The sequence below is a fragment of the Mus caroli genome, unplaced genomic scaffold (genome assembly GCF_978045245.1).
Source record: "Mus caroli unplaced genomic scaffold, Mus_caroli_1 scaffold_2, whole genome shotgun sequence".
In the NCBI taxonomy this organism is placed as follows: Eukaryota; Metazoa; Chordata; class Mammalia; order Rodentia; family Muridae; genus Mus; species Mus caroli.
In genome coordinates, this window is record NW_028227257.1 from 166,761,300 (window position 1) to 166,784,205 (window position 22,906).

A 22,906-nucleotide genomic window follows, 5' to 3' on the forward strand; every position below is an offset into this window, starting at 1 on the left:
GATTTCCATAGTGGCTGGATCAATTTACATCCCCAGCAAGAAATGTATAAAGGCTTCTTCTGTCCCACCACACCTTTCACATTTGATATGGTTCTCAGAGTCATTCTGACCGGGGTAAAATAAAACCAACTCACAGTTCGCAACAGCGAAATAAGCCATGGAATCAGCAGGGTGTCCATTGCCCCTGTGGTCCATCAACTCATAAATGGCTAAACATTATATAGAGAGGTCTACTCAACTAAGAATATAAGCATGTTTGCAGGAAAACGAGAATCTGGAGAGTCTGGTAAAGTAAAACAAGCTAGACTCAGAAAAACATCACATCGTCATTTGTGCCTAGGAACCCAAACGTAGATATTAGCTGTCAAGGCTTCTTTGGTTCAACCTTGATACTCAAAGCAAGTCACGGAAGACAGGCTGCAAATCATTCACAATCACCACATAGATCAAGTAATGAGAAAGTATGATCTGTAGCTTCAAAAGGAAGGCAGGTAGATTGATCTCTGGGAGCCAAAAGGGACAGCTGGCTCACCTAAATTATGCCTAGTGATGGATACTGGAGACAAGGGCATCGTGGGACTGCTGGTGACCACTGGACTACTGGCAAGCCAGTCTGGATTAGAAATGTGTCTTTTCATAAAAGCACCTGTGGTGTATACATTTCCCACACCATTTAGGAATGCTATACTTTGCTTATAGCCTGGATCCGACAGTGTGCAGTGCAGCCTGGTGCCTTCATCTCTAAATTCAGCACCTATGTTCAGTGATTTGCCTCCATGCTGTAAATAAATCCCTGACAGGAAACAAACAGGGAAGAGCTTTACTTTGTTTCCCAGTCTGGGAAGACAAAAGTCCCTCACATTGGGGAAGAACTGCTGGTGGGTGGCTCGATGGCACAGGAGCATTTAGAATAATGCAGGGCAGGGATATACCCCAAGTCTCGATTCCTAGAACCCCACTTCCTGACAAAAGTATAACCTCCCAAAATAGCCCACTAGAGAGGGCCATTTATTCAAACATATGAGTTGTCTGTAATTACTTAACATTCCAAACATAGCAACATCATTATTAAACATCCCAAACTATACTAAAAATGAGCTTCAGGAACACCGGAGTCAGAGACTTTGGCAAAAGACTTCCGTGTATACTCTGTGACAGATTTTGGGTAGATTGCACTAACTTTCTACTAACACCAAAATGAGCTCTTAATGACATGGATTCAAACTGCCTGGTCTGCGGATATGCAACTATGAAAATATAATTCTTTAGACTGTTAATAAACCTTGAAAACTCTGTGCTCAGTCTAGTCAACCAAATGAAGAGCTAACAGTTACAAAATTAAAGTAACTGCATTATAAACATTTTTATACCTGACTAATTAGGAAAAAGATGAATCCTAATTTTCCGTTCCATCCTTATTTTGGACTGGAGGATAGTATTGATGGGCATTATCTCTCCAAGATTATAGACAAAACATAAAATAGTTCTTTGAGTTGTTCATGTTTTAATTGGAATGTTTATTATCTGCTAAGAGGAGATAACATTTTTAGTCACAGAGGTTATTTGTAATTCACATCGGTTGCTTAAACAGATAAAGGATATTTTCCCAAAGAAGTAAATAAGTGGGAAAGAACCACTCTCTCTGGCCTCACATGACCTCTAGGGTTAGTATTGTTGTATTTGCTTAAAAACACAAGTTTGCTCCAGGAAACAGACACATGTTGGGACTGTATGAACAAAATGAAAATCCGCATTTGCTTATCTATGACATCATCCAGGGAAACACAAGGTAACCCGTGGGAAACCACAGCCATCATTAGAATCCATGGAACACACATGTAACATACTTTGAACCCTTCCCAGTGACCTCAAATCCAGCAGTGCTTAGTCACATTCATCCCTAGCCAGGTCACTTCTCTTCTTTCAGCTGACTTTTCTCACAGCTCACGTAAAGGACGGCTGTAACCCCTGCTATGCCCATTTCTACAGCATAGGTCTGCTCTTTCCAGAGGTAGAGTGCTGTATTTATTGTTGTGTTCATGTATTTCCACCTGAGCCATTTAACATGTGTGACCCTGAGCTGGGTTCATTCATTGTTCAAGTTCTTGAATGCTGTGTTTCCAGCCTAATTTCAGCATAAATCCTAAGGGACTTTTTATTGTATCATCTTCCCAGTTCAGTGACTTTTAGGACACAGTGTGCACTATAGCAGAACCTAATGACACTAGCTATTCAACACAACTGTAGGCATCAAAAAGAAATCCAGGTCTTGCTCCTGGAAAGGACCACCACTGTCTAAGTTCCTCTGCAGCTGGTTGAAACCATTCTGGGGAGCACTGTATGTTTCTCAAAAGATAGCTCTGGAATAACAGAGAGAAACTAAGGAGCTATAACTAGCACTTGATTGTACGTCACAAATGAGTAAATAAAGGGGATACTTAAATAACTTTAAGAAGGCACCAAATATACTGTGGACAGAGCTATTCAACCTTAATTTGGTCGTTTGTCTTAGTCAAGAATGGGCATCAGCAGTTCTCACATTGTAGACCTTGTGATGCTCGCTTCCTTGGGATGCTCACACGTGACAGAACCACCAAACGTATCCCTTGACATAGCTTCTTTCACTCCTCACCATCTCAGCTTCCTTTTGGGGGCTTGGTTTTTAAAACAATTTTCTCTGCCATTTTGAATTATACATAAAACAAGCTTGAACTGAATACTTCATTTAAATTTTCTCACAAACTAAACATAATCACATCTCAATATTTCTCAGAAAGTTTAAGAAGGTATTTCTTCGTGTTGCAAAGATATAAATCAGTATAAATTATTATAAACTCTGGATGAATATCAGAAACAAAATCTGTTCCCATCATGTTAATACTTTTGAGATAATAATTTAAATATCTGAAAGATAAGCACAAAAGTAAAACTGTACTTGACCATTTTCTCTATCCTTAGCAAACAGTTAAACTTGGATCTACTGCCTAAGAGAGTTCTATCCATGCTAGACAGGTCCTTCCACTTCAAATGCATACAAGGTTAACTTGAGAGAATCCATGGGACCCCTTCTCTCTCCATTTGAATTCATATTTGGCAACTACATAAATAAAAGATGGCCCTGATGTTCATAATGATATTAAAATATCTAAGTTTTATTGGACTATGAGTTGTTTTTAAAGTAAAGAAAAAAGAAACTGATATAAAGTCAGTATTTACTGTGACACAGAGAAGTATTCCACCATTGAAGGAAAAAAAAAAAAAACACCCATGAGTATTTCATTCATTCTGGGGCTATTTCTGAAAAACTTTATAATGAGACAGGGGGAAAAAAAAAAAAGGCTGGTCTAGAGATAAAATGATGGGGAATGAGTTCAAGGCCAGCCTGTGTTACAATGTTCAAAAAAAAATTCTTCTTCCCCAAATCAACAGCTTACCGAGAGAAAATACACACACACACACACACACACACACACACACACACACATTCTGTACTTGAAGTAAGCCATTATATCTTTATCTTTAGCTCCATTATAACAGAAAATTGAAAAAAATACCAACAATATCTAACCTCCTAAAGTCAAGTATATACTTTATCCTTAGAATTATTCTATGTTCCTATAAAAATAAAATAAAAGATGACAAGAACATTGATAAGAGTTACCGGCAGAGCAGTGGGAGGGAGTAGGTAATAGAGAATGATTATGACCAAGGTACAAACATGCAAGTATGACAATGTCACAACAGAACCCCAGTATTCTGTATGATTATTGTGTGAGACACAAATAACACTAAAAAAAGTTCATCAGAACAATCAACGTAGTAGCTTACATTAAATAAATCACATAATCGCTATCATTAAATAAATCAACACAGTAGCTGACACTCTGGATGGCTAACTTGCAACTAAACGGGGCAGAATGGCATTTTCGTCACCATTTAGGATGGTGACCTTTTACTTCATCTAGAATATTTTCAAAACATTCTGAATCAGCACCAAGGACAAAAATTACAGTGTCACAATGCTATAGTATCTGAGCAGTATGATGGCCAACGAGAAGACACAACAGTGTTAACGAGAGGATGCACTGCCTCCATTTTGCTTGAGGACCAAAATTCCACACTCCGCACTGGAACCCCGAGAACAGTAAATCCTCAGTCTCATGCTACCTTTCTTCTTTGGTTATTCAAGTATGCCCAGCACTGCAAGGCTGGGTATGACGATTACTGCCAGCTCAGAACCAATAAACAGGAATGACTACAAAGGACAGCACTTCTGACAAGAGAGCACATGCTCGGCAAGGTTAAGCTCATGGGAGAAGGCTCCCTGGCTTGCTGACAGCTTCAGTATACCCAAAGCATGTCCAGAAGGGAAGTTCTCACAGCCATGCTAGAACCATACAAGCCCAGTGCGGCAGCACTGTCCCACTCTCTGTCCTCATCTACGTCAGTACAGGTTATGTCCTGAGTGGCTGGACATGTCAGACAGGAGAGGGGAAGTGAAGCTAGCACTGAGTCTGTAGGTAAATCTCCAACAAGGAGAAGGTTGGTCTGGGATGAACCACAGACCTGCCCAAGATCATCTACTGACCAAGAATGCTCACTTAAGAAAAGCTGTATCTATGTGATAGTCCTCGGAATTTCTACAACAAGAAACTGAAATTTCCATTTAAGGATGTATGTATGCATGTATGTGTGTGTATATGTAATATATATATATTCAATGTTTCATTTATATCTCAAGTACAAAATGCTATCACTACCATCAAGCACTTCCTTTTCAAGAAATCTTTATGACAACTGAGACATTTATAATGAAAGTTAATGCCATGATTTTATCTTATACTATGCAATTATATGTGTGAATGTGCTATTAAGAAGCCTCTTAAAAGCAAATATAGTTGTATCTGTTTACTTCTTCAGTTTTAGCAACTCCTTTGAATGTGTTCATTAGTTTTTCACTAATTTTGGTTTGGCGAAATAGTAGCCATATCTTATATATGTTTTATATAAATTTTCCATCTGGGATGTGACCTACCTTGCAGATACATATACTATCTCCAGTATCTATCATGTTTATCTTTAAGATACACAATGGTCTATGATAAAGAACCCACCTATAAAATCCATTAACCAACTGAAATAGAACTTGGATTCTGATTCACCACAACCTATTAGTTTTTACTGTTGATCTTGCATGTTTCTAACTTAAAACTATGCTTTACTGAATCTGACTCCAATTTGGTAATCAGATGGAGATGATTAACAATTCAGATTTTTAAAAAGAAAGAACTTCTTGACCTCTTAGCATGTTTGTATTGACAAGAGGGTAAGGAGAAATCTTTCCAAGCAAACCAAATGTGTGTAACTGAAAATATAGCCTTCTACACTATAGCACTTATGGAATTACCTCGAAGCTACCCACCCTGAATGGGTATGTGAATCACTGAGAAAAGCTTACTATGGTGATAATAGAGGAAAGCAGCTAATCGGTTTTTTAACAGTTTCTTAAAACAAAACTGCAGTGCCCTCTTCTGGCCTCAGCGACCACAGATTAATTGGTTATACACGCCAGCAGAAACTGCAAGGTTAACCAAGTTTATTTGTATGTGCAGTTTCTGAAATGAGCCTGAAAATTTAGTCTCACTACTTCCATGCATGCTTGTGTGGTCTACGTGCAGTCTAAACACACACACACACACACTGCCCCTACTCATACTCAGGAGGAGTCAGAGAACACCAGGTGTATTGCTCTAGTATGCACTGGCTGCCTTATACCCTTAAGACTTGGTCTCACACTGAAAACTGGAGATAAGCAGGTTTGATCCTACATCTAGTTTTTTATGTTGGTGCTAGCAATTTGAACTCAGTCCTCAATCTTGTATGACAATGAAAAATGCTGTTATCTGCCGAGACATCTTCTAGCCTTCTGATTCACATCTTCACTACTTCTAAAACAGTCATGTGAGTTCTAATTTATGTATCTTTTAGGAATAACAGTCACTTTAATGAGAATGGATGTTCAGATATGGGTGGTAGATAAATAAAAATGTGTATGAAAGTGAAAGTGTAAAATCTAATAGAAACTCCACAGCTTCTGTTCTGAATGCCCATTTTAACTGTATAGAAATAAATCTTTCCTTCTGGTTAATCTTAGTATGTGCTTTTTATTTACAATACTTTGTATAAAAATAAAATAAATAAGAATGTTCATGGGACATAAAAAATTAAATTAAATGATACTACAAAGGAAGGAAGGAAGGAAGGAAGGAAGGAAGGAAGGAAGGAAGGAAGGAAGGAAGGAAGGGAGGGAGGGAGGAAGGACGGACAACCCAGAATGTAGGAAATTCTATGATATATTGTGAATCTTAAAAAGCCAACATAGGAGTAGAGAAAGACAGTAATGAGGATTAACCTAGCAGAGTAAAGGGACATTATGGAGGTGGCATGTATTCCTGGAATGAATCCTAGATTTAAGACTATATAGATTGATACGTAAATACACATATTTAAGACAGCTTGGAGGACAGTCTCATCTTAAGAACCACTGTCAGTTTTCCCCGACATGACAGTGGCTTAGGTTACATGGGAGGCTGTTCTGATTTTTACAGGAAGCATCATGAAGTAATCATGCATACAGTTTCTATCTATAGCATGTTTACCTATTCAAAAGTAGGTGTGTGTGTGTGTGTACACATGTAAATCTACATGCAAGTACACATGTACATAAATATACACAAAAAGATGAGGCAAAATGTGAGTAATTAGTGACTTTAGAGGAAGAATATTTGTGTAGTTGGTGCTTTGTAGGCTTGAAACTTCTCTGAGCAGACAGCGGTTGGGTAGAGCACCACCCATAACAGCAGCCAAGGAAGGTCCTACTCCCCTTCCAAGGGAAGATAACTGAAAATTAAGACCTGAGAAAAAAGAAACAAAGATAGATCCTTTTATATATTCTTTATACTAAGAGAAACAAGCAGGTATCAAGCCCAAAAATGAAAATTAAAAACCTAACAAAATTGTTAGAAAATGACAAATAAATCAAAAATTTTAACCCTAGGTTTTGTTATTAACATAAGAAGGAGGTGCACAGGAAGTTGTTGCTGTTACTATTATTATTATACAACTGGTAAGTAAACAAGGTAATAAGTAAAAAAAAAAATGATTTTAATGTACACCGTGGGAAAATGTGCCCAATCATACCAATGAAACTCTTATTAGAAAATAATTTCTACAGTTTGTTACAGCTGCACAGGTTAGTATGCAGGACACTCATCTAACACAAACTTAAGCACTGGACAAAGACTATTTTTAAGTTCCATGAGACAGATGTCACCCATGAAAGCCCTCTATACTGGAAATGAACGATGCTGATTTATTGAACACTTTGACGATTAAAAGGGAAGAGGAAAGAAATGTTCCAGAAGTAAGAAAGAAATGAGTAGGAAGGGCATGTCTGGGCACATATTAGAAAAATGTCCCTAGCTAAGTATGGGTGACAGGGAACAGTGATAGAAAGTCAAGGGGTCAGAAAAGTCTATTAAATCCTCTTAGCATGCACACAGGCCACAGCTACTGATCTCAGGCACTGACATATTGTCACCCCAACACTGTATGAGGACTGTAGCACAGGACAGAGCTGTAGTCTGTCTCCTTTAGGAATCATTTCTATAAAAACATTTCTCAAACCTTAAAAAGTAATAAACCCATAGACATTTACTCTACAGAAGCTTTTTAAAAATAGTCTATTTATGCTGTTAATGAAAATGTGTTGCTGTTGTTGCTGCAATTTGGTTTTTGAGACAGGGTCTCACTATGTAGCCTGGTGGGCTTAGAACTTACTCGGCAGGCCAGGCTGGCCTTAAACTCACAGAGCTCCGCCTGCCTCCACCTCCTGAGTGCTGGGATTAAAGGTGCGCATCATCTTTACACCCAGCAAAGGTTTTTGTGAAGTGCAACTTGCATAGAATTTAGAAGAGAACTATATGGAATCCCTGTCAGCCCCATTTTGTTCCCTAGTCATGGCACTTGAAAGATGAAAGGTTGGTGCTTCGTTACCCCTGACCTTTTCTGCCGGGTTACCCAAGTGAAGTAACTAAGACAGAATCCATACCAGCTATTTATTCATCTCTTTATATGCTTGGTAATCTAATACATAATGAAAAAGTATATATATGCATTGTAAAATGGGTAGCTTTTTGTTTTTTCGTTTCACCACTGACAGACTTAAAGGATAAGATGCATACTGGAGAACATTTTGTTTTTTTCACATGAAGGTATCAAAATTAAAATGGAAATATAGTTGTAAAACAAGAACTTATAAAAATACAAGGAAAATACAGTATGACTTGAAGAAAAGTCTATCACATATACCATAAAATTTAAATCATAATAAAAAATTATAATCAAACTGCTTATGAAGTTTTATTAAAAAAAAAACTTAAATCTTAACATTACTAATTGATAGTGACATACTTTAAACTCAAGTAAACTTAAGAGTGAAAGAGCTATAAATATGCTGGGTGGTGGTGGCATATGCCTTTAATCCTAGAACTTTGGAGGCAGAGGCAGGCAGATTTCTGAGTTCGAGTCCAGCCTACAGAGTGAGTTCCAGGACTGCCAGGGCTACACAGAGAAACCCTGTCTCGAAAAACCAAAAAAGGGCTGTAAATATGAACCTGTGAGTTAATCACCCTCAATACTATTTGCCAAAGCTGAAGTCATTTGTCAAAAAGAAAACACCCAAGTCTCAGAAATGCAAATGTAATATGCATCCACAGAAGGGAAACTAAGGTCTAATAAACGTGATACTGAAATTTTAGGTTATTTAAATAATAGAATAGTACAATCAGGGGAATTATAAATATTTATGTCTAAAATATCAGTGGAATTTTTGTATGGATTAAAGTAATTCATTAAAATTACTCCTAAATAAGCAAAGATAATTCTATTAGACCTTCAAATGAGACAGAGACAGACAAAGAGGGAAAAACTTAGACTCCGGTTTGAAACTTAACAAATATATAAACTATTAAACAAAATCAGAATATAAATTACTTTGAAACACCTATTTATATCCATTTTAATGAGAATTACAAGATACAATGTATCAACGACATTTAAAAAAAAAACTAGTGGGGTAAGACAAGTGAATCAAATTTTGTTTATATCCTAAAAATGACAGGAGACTGAAAATGTAGTGTTAGTTCATTTTCTTTCCAGTTGAAAATTCTCCATGTGCATCACCTGTATCTTTGGTGTCACTTCTACCAATAAACACAGTAAAACCTAATCCCTAATCACCACGGTCAACTACGACAAAGGAAATCAATGCCCTTACTTCTTTCCAAATAAAATACAAAGACTAATTTTTGTCTCATGGTCCACAATACCTGGAACATCATGCCAAATATAAAAGTTTAAAAGGAACATTATTCTCCTCTAATTGCACCAAAACTGTGGCTACCGTATGCTGGTGTGGTGACAACCAGTAGAGGGCAGAAGCTACAGGAAGATATAACATACATGGTTTGTTCATAATTAGTAAAAGAAAGGTTCAATTTAATGTGACACTATAACAGGACAATGCCTTCAGGTCAGTGTGCTACAATTTAGTTCTCTTGCAGCTTAAAAAGATAGTGTACTTATCTTAAATTTACACCAAACATTAGCAAACATACTTGTTCATGATTAAAGTAAAACAATGTAAATTAATTTAACACGGTGTTAAATATATTCACATGATCACCACTGCAATTCCAATGGTCACTAACAAAGTTACATGTCAATGCATGTACAGATAACATTGGCCACAGCAGCTGTTGATCTTCTGAGTGCTGCAGACCAGGTAATTTTACAAGACAACAACAATCTTGTAACAATTCTTCATATTATGAAAGGAAATAAATGTTGTAAGTAGTTTCATTCCTCAGGGAAGAGGCATTCCTCTAAAAATTCAGTGCAAATTGAAGACAGTTCTACCTTCTTGAGTATTTGAACTTGACCAAGATAGACTCTTATAAGCTGAGGAAAAGCAAATTTTAGGATGTTAATGAATCTCCTAACATTGTCAGTGGCATTCAGCGGAAATATGCCACCAAGAGGAACATCAAGTCCTATAGCAGAGCCTTCTGAGAATATGCTTGCTGTGGCTGAGGTGGCTGTTGGGTGCCTCCTGTTTGAGGCAGGGTTGATGATGTTAAAGTATAGTTTGGCACCTGGGACATATTAGGTCCTGCATTCTGGTATATGGTGACATCAGCAGGTACAGGAACAGCAGCAGGTACAGGAACAGGTACTACAGCAGCAGCAGCAGCAGCAGCAGCAGCAGGAGGAGGACTATATATCGAAGCCTGGCTAGGATACGAATTTCCTTGAACAGAACTAACCATTGCACTGTGGGGGTAGAAAAAACACTTAATTAGCTAAATACTGCACCCATTCAGAGATGAACAGGAAAACTATTAAACAATTCATCAGACAATTTATTAAATATATGCAAAGTATCAAACCCTGTTATTTCAGTACTGAATGCTATGAAGAAAGAAATAAGTTATCATTACAGAGCTTATATTTTGGCGGGAGAAAAAAGGTAGTTAATAAATTTATAATAAGTCAATGCTTAAAATCTCAGTGAAGAAAACTGGGGAATGGCAAATACCAGAAGTACAGGGACCAAGGATTCTTGCTCATGTAGAGTGTTGGATGGCTTTTCAAGTAAGGCTTCATTCAAGAGTAAGATCTTAAGAAGACAGAGGAACTCCATCAACAGTCTAGGAAAGGCACACACATTCGGCTAAGATAAAGAAGCCTGTCAGGTTTTATAATGCCAGATGTGTTCAAAGAACAAAAAAGAGGCCAAGGCAATCGCAGCAAAGTGAGAGAAAACACATGTGGTGTAAAAGATAAAGTAAGTTAGGAGGGGCTGCAGAAGATCCAACAAGTTCCTTAGAAGCTACTGGGTTATGCTTGTGAGTCAAGTGAAGTAACACTGGGTAGTTCTTGAGGAGAAAGATGATAGATATGAGATATTTTTGACAGGCTCACATGGGAACAGGAACAGATGTAAGAGCTGGCAAGTGCTCAGAGCCATAGTGGAGACAGGAGAGAATGGTCACAACCTACTTTGAAAAAGTGCCACTGAAATTTGATAATGGACCAAGTAGTTTAGTATGTCTGGTTTTATAACTGATAAAAATAACTGGAGTGACCACTTACTAAAAGGAGAAAACTACACTTGGGCCTACAGCTGACTGGAACAAGAGAAGCATGGGCAGGAAGAACCAACAGTTTTGGACACTGCAAGAGAGATGTCCAGAGGCCACCTAAGACAACAATGCACATGTAGCCTGGAGTCCCAGGGGAGTTGAAATAGATACTAAGAGTCCTCACTGAGAATCAAGTCATTAGGAAATGACTGAGCAGCCAGAGCAGTGCATGTCCTATGCTTTCTGATGTCAGGAATATAATGGTGTATTTGGCAACGGCAAGTAAGGAGCAGTAAATGAAAAGGAAAACCAAGTGTCAAGGGTCTGACCTAGTAACACGCATTAAAAACAGGGAAGGCACTGAACCATAAGGGAGGTGGCTTGGGAAATGAGCACAGCGTCACGACATCAGCACATCCTGACAGCACACTCTCAACAGACTAGTGAGATGGAGGCATGGCCGCCCTCCTCAGTTCCCTAAAAGTTCAGGATAAAACCATCCCACACACCTCAACTCCCACATATATCCACTACCTGTAAATGTAGCTTTTCAGGTTGGCACCTGTATCCAATGTGCCTGTCCTGACATGCAGTGGGACATTCAGGTCACCTCTCAGGGAACACCTTTGCATTCCACCATACTTTCTATGGGGCACGTCCTTTAAGTGTTTGGCCTTCTTGGCTGGCCTCCTATCTGGTCTCTAGTTAGTTCTTGGCTTTGCTTCACTTTCTCTAGGACGACTCTGCTGTTGCTCCTGGGTACATCAGACTCTACCTGTGCCCCTGACACTTTCCTCGGGTGGCTTCCTTCCGTGTCTATATCTGTAAAACTACAGCAGTTTCAAGAACCAGGACTGAGTTTCTTTCTCCCTTTTCCAGCCATTTTTCAGGAAATGACTGATTTTATACCAGGAACTCAGTGACTAATACTTAAATGTGAAAGTGTCAGGGACCACAATTCCAAATTCTCCATACGACAGAGGTGAGGGATGGCTTTCAATTCCTTCAAAGGGTATTACAGAAACTCTGAGGTAATACAAGAATTGATATATATTTGTACATATATAAAAACAAGTGTCTGTTTAGCAGGAGAAATAAGGCAACTGCTGGCAGAGGAAATGGAGGATCTGCAAAGGGAAATGTTAGGAAAAGCAAGGGGTGGGTCACGTGTGCTGTGCTTCTGACTGAGCTTTCAGCCATAAGTCCAGGCCGGGCGGATTCTCACTGACTCACAGGCAGGTTTGCCCAGCCCTTCTCAGCACACATCTGGAAGGCTGTTTCTCTTTTCTCTTTTTGAAAATTTTTTACATATTTTAATTAAAATAAAGTTACATCACTGCCCCTTCTTCTTCCCGCCAGCCCCTCCCATGGAGTCCTCCTCTCAAGCTGATAATTTCCTTTTCTCGGATTAGTGTTACATGCACACATGCACACATACGCGTGTGTGTGTGTGTGTGTGTGTGTGTGTGTGTGTGTGTGTTGTGTGTATGTATGTATGTTTTTGTTCATGGCTTCAGGGCTGACACCTCGGTACTAAAGAACCAACAGGGATGCACAGGAGGCCATTTCTTCTTTCTTTCCCTACAGCTTTAATCTTAGAATTAAGAACTTTCAGCCATCTGTCCCCAAGACGTTTGGAAGGTGTTCACTCAGGAGGCGGTACTCATGTAATGTCCACAGCTACCTCCAGTAGTAACACTATTTTGAGAAGAAAGGATGAATCTACTTTAACTTACTGGTCTACTGAACACTGTTCATCTGTTAAACAGATGTTTAAGAATTTAATGAGAAATGAGAGATAAACTGGTGGTAGAAGATATATAAGGTCCTAGGTTTGATCCCAGCACTGTGAAGAATGTGAGGCTGGTGGGTGGACAGAGACAAAAGCAATTTCTTTAGAATAACCGATACAAGATTTTCTATTTGAAATGAGTAGTCAAGAAAGGTCTCACTGAGAAAAGGGAATATGTGATATAAGTATGTACTTCCAAAGTCAGAAAATATGATAGATTAAAAAATAATAGAAAGATGGAAATAAAGAGAAATAACTTTAAAAAGCAACAATTCAACAAAAAAGTCATCAATGATAATATTAGCCCCCTGAAATGAGTGATAAATTCACAAACATGGCAACACTGATCAAGAAGAAAAGCAAAATCAATCAAAAATGAGAAAGAAAACTTAGTGAACATATGCTAAGTACTTCTTATACAAATATGATTTAGTCTCTTAAGTTTCAAGACACTGTCTAGTTGGGGTTATCTATAAAATGTACAATTTATTGTGCAATAAATTAGAAATACAGGTATGTACTCAGTGCAATAAAGTGTCTCAAGCTTTGAGGCCATTCTCCAAGAATACATATCCAACTTGTATCTTTCCAAGAAGAGGTAAAAATAGAAAGATGTTACACAACCAACAAAATTATAGTAGTGTAGCATGGTGTGGCACCTATGGCAGGAGCAGACAGGAGGGCAAGTGGACTGGAGTATGCTAGCATACACTGTTAGTACACTTACTGAGGGTTAAAGCAGATGACAGGCTCAGAGAGATCCACCACAGATGCACTGCTGAGGACTGGAGAATGAATGGACTCTGAGTTGATGAGAAACTCACCTTTATGCAGTAATTGGACAAACTCATTTATAAGGACAAAAAGCTGTGCAGCCATGGTGATTAGGTAAGAAATGATTAGTATCCAACTGTAATGTATCATGATATTAATGCAAAGGATTTATTTTGGGCATTAGTAAGTAGTTACGTATTAGTTGTCATGATAGACAATGCAGAGGAGAGATAAGAAAAAGTAGTGTGAACTACAGTTGTTAGCCTCAGCTACCAGGTAGATAGGAGCACTCTGAAAAGAGACAAGGCGTGTAGCATAAAGGGAGACAGCTAGGCTTTAAGAGAACATTTACTACACACCCATCCATCATCATTCCTAATGTGCTGCAGTGAGAGAAAGGAAGTTCAATTTCAGTGTTCTGACCTCAATGCCTGGTTTTGGATCTTAACTAAGTGGGGCCTTAGTCTGCATCTCAGTTTCCCATTAACAAAATGGAGTGCCAATGTTACCTCTCTCATAGGTAATATAGGGAGCAGTTGGTCAGTATGTGTTAGATATAATCTGAGCACTTGGTCCATATCATGCAGCCCAAATTGGGCTTCTTCCCTATCTTCCTTGAAGTCACGTTAACATCCGGGACATGACAACATAACAATGTCTTTAAAAGCTCACCCACTCTTTGTGGCGGACACTGCAATAACAAGGTACATACAGAACATTTACAGACACTGCTGCTTTCTGGACGTGTGCCTGTGCTACCCAGAAACACTGCTGGTAAACTCTTCAAGGAAAAGACTTCACCTGTGTTCTTACAAAACCAACTCTAGACACAAATGGGGCAGTCTGAACAGCGATGCCTACTGCCTGTTTTTCTTATCCAGATTTATGCTTATTAACCATTGTAATGAATTAAACATTTTCAATGTTAACCCCAACAACCATCAATAACAAATTACTTTGGGTAAGAAGCCTGGGTCTGCTGACTAGGAAGAGCTTGGTTTGCAGAGGGTGGAACTGCTCCTTGGCTGATAGAAGACAGCTGCTCTGGGGGAAGGCTGTAGCTCTGCAGATGGGTCATCTGTGCACTCCCTGCAACCAGGTAGGTACCGCTCTGCCCAGGCCCTGGATATACCTACAAGAGATGATACGGAAACACTCCATTAGACAAGTTTAATGCATATTCCAAAGTTACTCAGCAGAGGCATTCAGTTACAAATACAGGAAACACTGTTCGTTTAGAATTTCCTTTACATGTTACTTCTATCAACTGGAATTTTATAAAAGGCACTTTTTAGTAGACTGGTGATTTTTAACCTTTTAGTGTATGTATGTTTGCATGAAAGTACATGTATGTTTACATGAACGTGTATGCATCATGTGGGCCAAAGGTTGATGTCAAGTGTCTTCCTGGATTATTTCCCACTGTATCTATTCAACCAGGGTCTCTTATTGAACCAAAAGCTCACCCATTTGGCCACTATAGCTAGCCAACTTGCTCTAGGGATCCCTTCTGTATCTCCCTGTGCTGGGATTACAGGCGAGCTACCATGACCAACTGGCATTTACAAAAGAGCTGGGAATCCAAACTCCAGGCTGGCAAGCACTTTATGCACTGAGCAATCTTCCTAGACCAAATTTTTATTTTAAGCATTATATGAGCAGATTTTACTTTCATATAGAAGCATTTCTATTGCCAATTCCTATATCCAAAAGCTGTTCTTTCTGTTGTTGAAATATATTTTATACTAACATAATCTCTATATTGAATTTATGATATACTTTCCATGTTGCTCTTTTAAGAAAGTTTTTTTTTTTTTTTTAAATTCCAATTTGTTTGTCTGCCTGCTTATTTGAGGGGGGTGGCTGTAGTTGGGGAGTATAGAGATGAGAGGTTCTGGGAGGAGTTAGGGGAAGGGAAACCATGATCAGACTGTATGAAAATTAGTTTCTCATTCATACATACATACACATACACACACACATATATAGAACACACTAACTTCCTAAGATTAAGGTGCACAAACAATGTAGGTTTAGAATGCAGCTATATGTAAAACAGAAATAAATGGGGTGGCTGTGAGGTAAATGGAGTGGCTGTGTCTATTTCTATAAAAGCAGGCAGCAGCCTGGTTTTATAGAGGCAATCTTCCTGCCTCAGCTTCCTCCTAAATGATGTGCACTTCTATATGCTCAGCCAACCTGTTCAGAATTATCCTACCATTATGAGCCACCATGGCTCACTGAAATCTTAAACTTTTCATCTTATTTACTGTGAAAGTCTGTTTATATATTTGAAAAGACATTCTACTGTCTTTAGAAATCAAGAAGACTGTGTTTGTGGGGCGGTGAACTGTGCACAGACAGCCTGGTTCCTGGTCGAGCACAGGCCTGGAGCCCTAGAGACCTGGTGGGTGGTGGCTTTTGCCTCCATGGGGACTTTAGGAGTTTGGCTATGCCTCCTGAGACCCTGGCTCCTGTCACAGCTACAGCCTCCCACAGCCCCTGCAGAGAGGTGTATGGCCATCAGTCATGTAGGCAATGCCCCAAACTCATGGTATTCTGTCTGGACTCCACCCCCACAGTTACCTGGCAACAGCTAAGTATGCTCCTTCCCACAGTTATCAGGCAACAGCTAGGATGGCCAGCCCACTATAAAAGGAGCTGCTTGCCCCCTCCTCTCCCGTACCTCTTGTTCCCTCTCTGACCCTCTTGCTCTTACTCTCCCCTTTCGCCCTCCTTCTCTCCCCTCCCCCCCAACCCCCCCTCTCTCCACGTGGCCATGGCTGGCCTCTGCTTCTCTACTCTCTCCCTGTCTTTCTACAATAAATGCCTTAAAACCATGGACTGCCTCTTCTCATCAAAATCTTCTGTGCAGGTTTCCCTCTAAGGAGTGTGCATCTAATCTCCTGCCGGGAAGCCTTCCTGGGCTCCAGCCACAGGCTGCCACCAACCCAAGCCACACGCTGAGCAAGCTACCTGAGCTAGCTAGACTCTCTCCTCCCTGAGATCTCCTCCTACCCTTTTCCCTTCGCCTGCAGGCCAGAGTCCACCCAATGTTATTGGAGTCTGGGATGTCTGAGAGCGAGAACCTGTCATTCCTGGCCTCTGTGCAGCCCAGGGACCCCAGAACCTGCTCTTCTGCGGTGCCCAGAGGTCTATGGTGTCCAAGAGTCAGAGCCCAACTCTGGTAGGTCCGCAGGGACCCCAGACTTCGCCTTTTCCTACCCCTGGAGCAGGATATCACAGCTTCCTACAGTCCAACACAGTCTCTACTTCCTGCATCCCACCTGGCCCTAGCCCAGAGTGGACATGGGACCCCATTTTTTGCCCCACATGTGTTCATGTGCTAAGAAAACTAGCACAATCACCAGAAACCAAGCACCTTCCATTTCATTAAATGCAACAGATTGACAACTAAACTCCAAAGGTCTTCATTACATAAATAAATACACAAGTTCTCAGAGCTACATTTTATTATTTCATGCAGTTCAAAACCACTTGTAAATCCAGCTCCAGGGATCCAACACCCTGTTCTGGCAACCAAGGGACACAGTATACACACATGCAGGATACATCTGCAAGCACACAGATCCATTCACATGCATTTTACAAAAATATATATATTTTTAATATTCCCAATACTCTAAAGCACATCCAACACCCCTGACCTTTACAAAACTGACCTGGGAAGCAGAGACACCCGACGACTGCAGATAATACTGCTGATTCTGTAATTTTGCATACATAGAATACATTGGATCTTCATTCATTAACTTCGTATACAATGAAAGAGCTTCCATCACCTTCACATTTAGTTCTGAGAGTTCTGAATGTTTTCTGAAAGGTTACACATAATTAAATTTAATCATTTAGTTCTTAAATGATACATTGCTCTAAACTATGAGTTATCAAAATAACAAAAGAGACCAACAGATGTGACAGGAAGGCCTTCTGCTTGGCTCTGAGGCAACAAAAACTGTTTCAGGTTAAGATCCCATGCTGGAGCCCTGACTTTACTTGAAAGCTATCTAGATTTCCTCATTTATCAACAGCCAGCCAGCCTGTGGGCTCTGGCAATGCTGCCTGGTAAGCACAACTATATTTAAAAAAAGAGGAAGACAGTGAAGGCCTATGGGAAGCCTGCTTTTCAAGAAAGGGCAAATGAGCCCAAATCCTCACTCACAGCAAGGTAAAAACAATGCATAAAGAATGGTTCTATGAAGTACTGTCTGTGTATGTTGTATGTGTAACAGATGCGTGCAAACATAGAGGCCTGAGACACTTTAGAGTCTTTTCTCTGTGGCTCTGTGCTGGGTTTATAGGCACGCACCACCACATGTGGGCTTTAAGGATCCAAACTTAGTTAGGTCCTTGCAGTTGTGTGGCAAGCTCTTTACCATCTGAGCCATCTCTGCAGTCTGAACTATCTTTTTAAAGGCAGAAAGAAAGATACACAATTTAAATATAGTTGAAGGTCTTTTACCTATCAATATCTTCCAGCTTTTCATCAATGAGAGGTCCCATCTGGTGACACATTGCTAAGATGACAAGAAAGTAAACTTTTGAAAAATATTCATATAATTACAGACATGAAAAGCTTAATGTGAAGTAATGAAGTTATTAATTATCCTTCATCAATAGAACCTAAAATAGATTTTCTTAAAATATAATAGTGACAATTTAAAATACTGACTTCAAAACATTTTTTCCATTTTACAAGATTAAGATGTTGAATTTGTATAGCAAGGTTTGTGATTTCAACTTCTACTCAAGATTCAAATAGCACATGAAGGTGAGAAAGGCACAGAAGAATGTGTAATGTTTCCTTTCTGTTTTGTTTTTGTTTTTGTTTTTTGTTTATTTTTCGAGACAGGGTTTCTCTGTGTAGCCCTCCCTGGCTGTCATGGAACTCACTTTGTAGACCAGGCTGGCCTCGAACTCAGAAATCCGCCTGCCTCTGCCTCCCAAGTGATGGGACTAAAGGCGTGCGCCACCACCACCCGGCCGTAATTTTTCCTTTCTAAAATTACTTTCAAAGCCCATCCTGGAGCAGTAGAACAAGAAAGACCTCAGTTTATTCTTTGCTTGTAAGGGAGACAGAAAATGAGGTTACCTTCAAGATGAAGTAGCTCTGGCAAGTCTGGCTGATTATCACTGGGATCTGTACTTTGCAACATCTGTAACAACTGGTCCATTTTATCCTACAAAAATTAAACAGTTCATGTCAAAAGCAACCAATCTCTATGAAACATTATGTTCTCATTTTGATAACTCAATCATGGATAGAAGATTCTTAGAATTCAGTTAGGAAGGTTAGTTTTCCATTTATGTTTTTAGCATCTTATGTATACCTTTTAGCACTATGAGAAATCTGACCCTTGCACGCTATCCTTAGGTATTTTTCAAAATGTCCAAATCCGAACAGGACCATCCATTTAAACTTACAGGGCATAATCTCCACAATCTCTCATATCATGTCGGAGAATTTCACTTGGTTTTAGAGCAGCTGCAGTTTAGCCACACACCAGCTGGAACATCCCTCTTAAGACAGCCTGCTATGACTAACAGCTCAGTCATTACTTCTCTCTGCCAGAGATTATGACAGCTGGTCCACACAGAGCCCAGGCCATCCACAGCTGTTCTTCTAAGTGGGGCTCTAAGGATTGATTCTGTTCTCTTCCATCAACATTTCAGTTTGTCATAAAAGAAAGAAACTTCTACTTTATTCCTTTTTGTGGGAAATGATAGATCATATCCACTTACTTCAATCCATTTCAAAATTCTTTAATAGTCAGGATGGAAGGAACTAAAAAAGGCAGTTGCAAAACATACCCACATAGTATACAAGATGGAGATTTTCATTTACCAAATTCTATGAAAATTATTACAAACGTCTCACACATATTTTCTATGCAGTATATAGGTACAATAAAAACTAAAAATTCAAGGTTATATCAAAGAATGTTTAAGAGATGAATTAATTGTTAGATTGATTGGAAGCAGAGGAAAGGTCCTGTCAAGGCAAATTAACTCTGTATTTTAAAATGGATATTCTTTCAGGTAAAAGACTCATGTTCATTTTACGACATTTAGAAAGACAGCAGAAATGTTTGCCTCCTGTTGATATAACACGGTTTCTATATGGGCCGCAGCTGAGTACTCATTCAAGCAGAATGCTCTCTAGGTCTTAGCACTCTTCCATGCTCTTGTTTCTCTCACACAGAAAGGAGCACCACCACCATTTAAGCCAGGTTGAAGATGTGGCTCACCAGAAGATCACTTGCCTGCCATGTACTAGACTCTGGGTTTTATCTTCAGGACCACAAAACAAACTACTGTTTCTTAAATCAGTAATTCCAAATTGATTTTCTCCTTAATCTCATTATACCCTATATAATTTTATCTAAATGTACTTTAAAGTCTTCTAGAAGACATCTTTGCAATAAAATGTGTATAGACTAGCAATATTCTTATGTGTTAAACTCATCTGTATTCATTAATTAATATAAATGGGCTAAAGTAACAAAGCTCAAATTTAAGATGATGAAGTGAGTCAGGAATCATGGTTATTCATACTCCTATTTAATGACATTATAGATGAAACTGACAGGAAATTTTGTTTACATATTTCAAGCTCTTAGTCTTATCATTAAACATGACTTTTAGGGGCTGAAGAGATGACTCAGTAGTTGAGAACACTGCAGCTCTTCCAGAGGATACCCAGCACTCATATGGCAGCTTGCAACCACCTGTTCTTCCAATTCAGGGAAACCTAACGCCCTTTCTAGCATCTGTAGGTACCAGGCATGCAAGAGGTACCCAGACATAAATCCAGGCAAAATACCCATACATGTGATGTAAAGTAAAATAAAATTTAAAAAATTTAAAGTTATATTTAATAATCTACCAGGGGGCAATTACGGTGCTCACTGTTGTTGTTGTTGTTATTATTATTATTGTTGCAAAATGTATGAAGCCATTTGAATTGTGCTACCTAGTCATTACCACCATCAATATTTGGAACTACCCCTAGAAATCAATGCACTTCAGTAAGGCTCAGTATGGGCACTGGATGAGGCTTTTATCTGTATAATGGAGAAAGAAATTGTAAAAGAGAAGAGAAAAAATGGAAAATGATGACAGGAAGTGTTCTCACACACACCAACTTCAGGAATTATTACAAGAAATGAAGTCCTGAAAAGAGTGTTATACACTGGTCTATACCAGGCACCAGAAATTAAGCAGAGGACTACCCATCTCTTTGGTAACTTAAGCACAAAGGCAGCTAGAAAATATATAAGCGAATGTACTGGTACTTCAAATTTGGCCTGCTGGGGACAGCATCTGGTATGGCTTGCTAATTCCATCATTTAATACTTTACTGTAAAGTAAATTTTAGTGGGTTAACATTTCGTTTTACCAATTCAATACAATATTGATACTGCTATTCAAAACAATACTATTAATAGGTGTGAATATAACTTAAGAGCTGTTGAGTACATGGAAAAACATGCATTTTCACAGAGCACCAACGAAACTATAAAATCTCCCATCTGCTCAACAATTTCACAGTAGTTATTAACATGAAAAACACCTAGATCCTTCGATTTGGAAGTTCCATTCCTGGATATCTACGCTAAGAAAATTAAACTAAATGTTAAAAAGAAAACAAACAAAAATCCTCATTATAATACTCTTTATGATAGCAATTAAAATTAGAAACTGCCTAGGTGCCTAATACTTAAATGCAGCAATATAAATCCAATTTATAACATACTAGACAGGAATTCATATTCATTCTTATCTTATTATCACTTGTTCCTCTCTATATAGCCCTGGAGATCAGTTCAGAGTCTGACACATGCTACACAAATATTCAACTACTGAGCTATATCCTCAACCGTTACCAGAATAAAAATTAAGTAAGTTTTAGTAAGTAGAAACGAAGTCAGAGAAGCTATAACAAAGATATACGCTTTGTCTATATTGCCAACATTCTCAGAACAAGAAAACAAGCAATCCGGCTTCCATACAAAGTTCCCGTTACTATTAAGGAAATCACTCACCTCATCAATATAGGCTGGTTCTGGTTCTGGTTCTATTGTCTCTATCTGAACATCATCATTGAACTGTACCGTCTTCTTCTCTGTTTTAACTGAAAAAAATATATAAAAATTATATTTTCCTCAATATAGATCTAAAAGTTTAAGTCCTTAATAGAGAATATGGACTTTAGAGACTCTATATAAGGAATAACTGAGCTGCAGACAGCATAGACAACAGAGAACATTACTTGATAAAGCTGAATAATTCTCTCTTACAAAACTCTGTTTTCTATAAGAGATCTTACTAAAACTAAGTTATGTTTCTGAAATTAAAAATTACCTACTTGGGAATTAAAAGTTTAATACTGGCATATATAAGTAAGTTCTATAATTTAAAGCAACTGTTTCTAAATGACCTCAGCAGAAACCTGCACTGGCCAGCACCTGAGCTTGACTCTCTAGGTTCATTTACTCACAGGTGAAACATTACAGTGAGGTTCAGCGAACTGGCCATATGCACATATTTTTCTTGCTCACCAATCTTTGAAGACCACTTAATGTTAACTAAAAATGTAAGGCTATGTTTCCTATGGCAACCTCCAAGTAACACAAAAAACAGACAAGTTCTCGAGAAGGATCATCTTTTTTGGTTCTTGTATCAATTATACATAAAAATTAGGAATAAAGATGAAAATGGAGATGTCACAGTAGGAGAACTATGGACAGAAATAATATTCATTACACACCTTAATGTTCTCGATGAAATAGTAAATTTGCTTGATGAATTTCCAAAACAATCCTAAAAAGTATGCCTATTTTAAGAAAGTAGTTAGAAAGATTAAAATCTCTTGCACAAAAGAAAGCTAACAATTGGAGTGGCTGGATCTGAAAGTCAACTGCTCTTGTCTTTTAGCCCTACTACTGGAATATGGCTTGTGGCTATTGTCTCGTTAACTGCAAAGGTAAGGAACACATTCATTACATTCAAGTCACCGTAAAATAAAATTCTACAGACCAAAAAATATATAAATAAAATAAAATAAAGGTTTGGCTGATTCATTTCCCCATGGGGAAAAGCAGACATCTGCGAC

General features: G+C 38.7%; 1 protein-coding gene across 1 annotated transcript in view; it reads right to left on the reverse strand.

The window, feature by feature from the left end:
- Positions 1–591: 591 nt before the first annotated feature.
- The window catches only part of Stam (signal transducing adaptor molecule), a 65,815-nt gene continuing 43,500 nt past the window's right edge, over positions 592–22,906 (reverse strand). Inside the window, exons 9-14 of the mRNA XM_021185179.3 lie at positions 21,837–21,925; positions 18,884–18,971; positions 18,254–18,308; positions 17,454–17,607; positions 14,727–14,902; positions 592–10,392 (exon numbers count right to left, since the gene is read on the reverse strand). Of these exons, the coding sequence (XP_021040838.1) occupies positions 10,113–10,392; positions 14,727–14,902; positions 17,454–17,607; positions 18,254–18,308; positions 18,884–18,971; positions 21,837–21,925 (842 nt within the window). The 3' untranslated portion in view covers positions 592–10,112. The remainder of the gene's footprint in view (positions 10,393–14,726; positions 14,903–17,453; positions 17,608–18,253; positions 18,309–18,883; positions 18,972–21,836; positions 21,926–22,906) is intronic.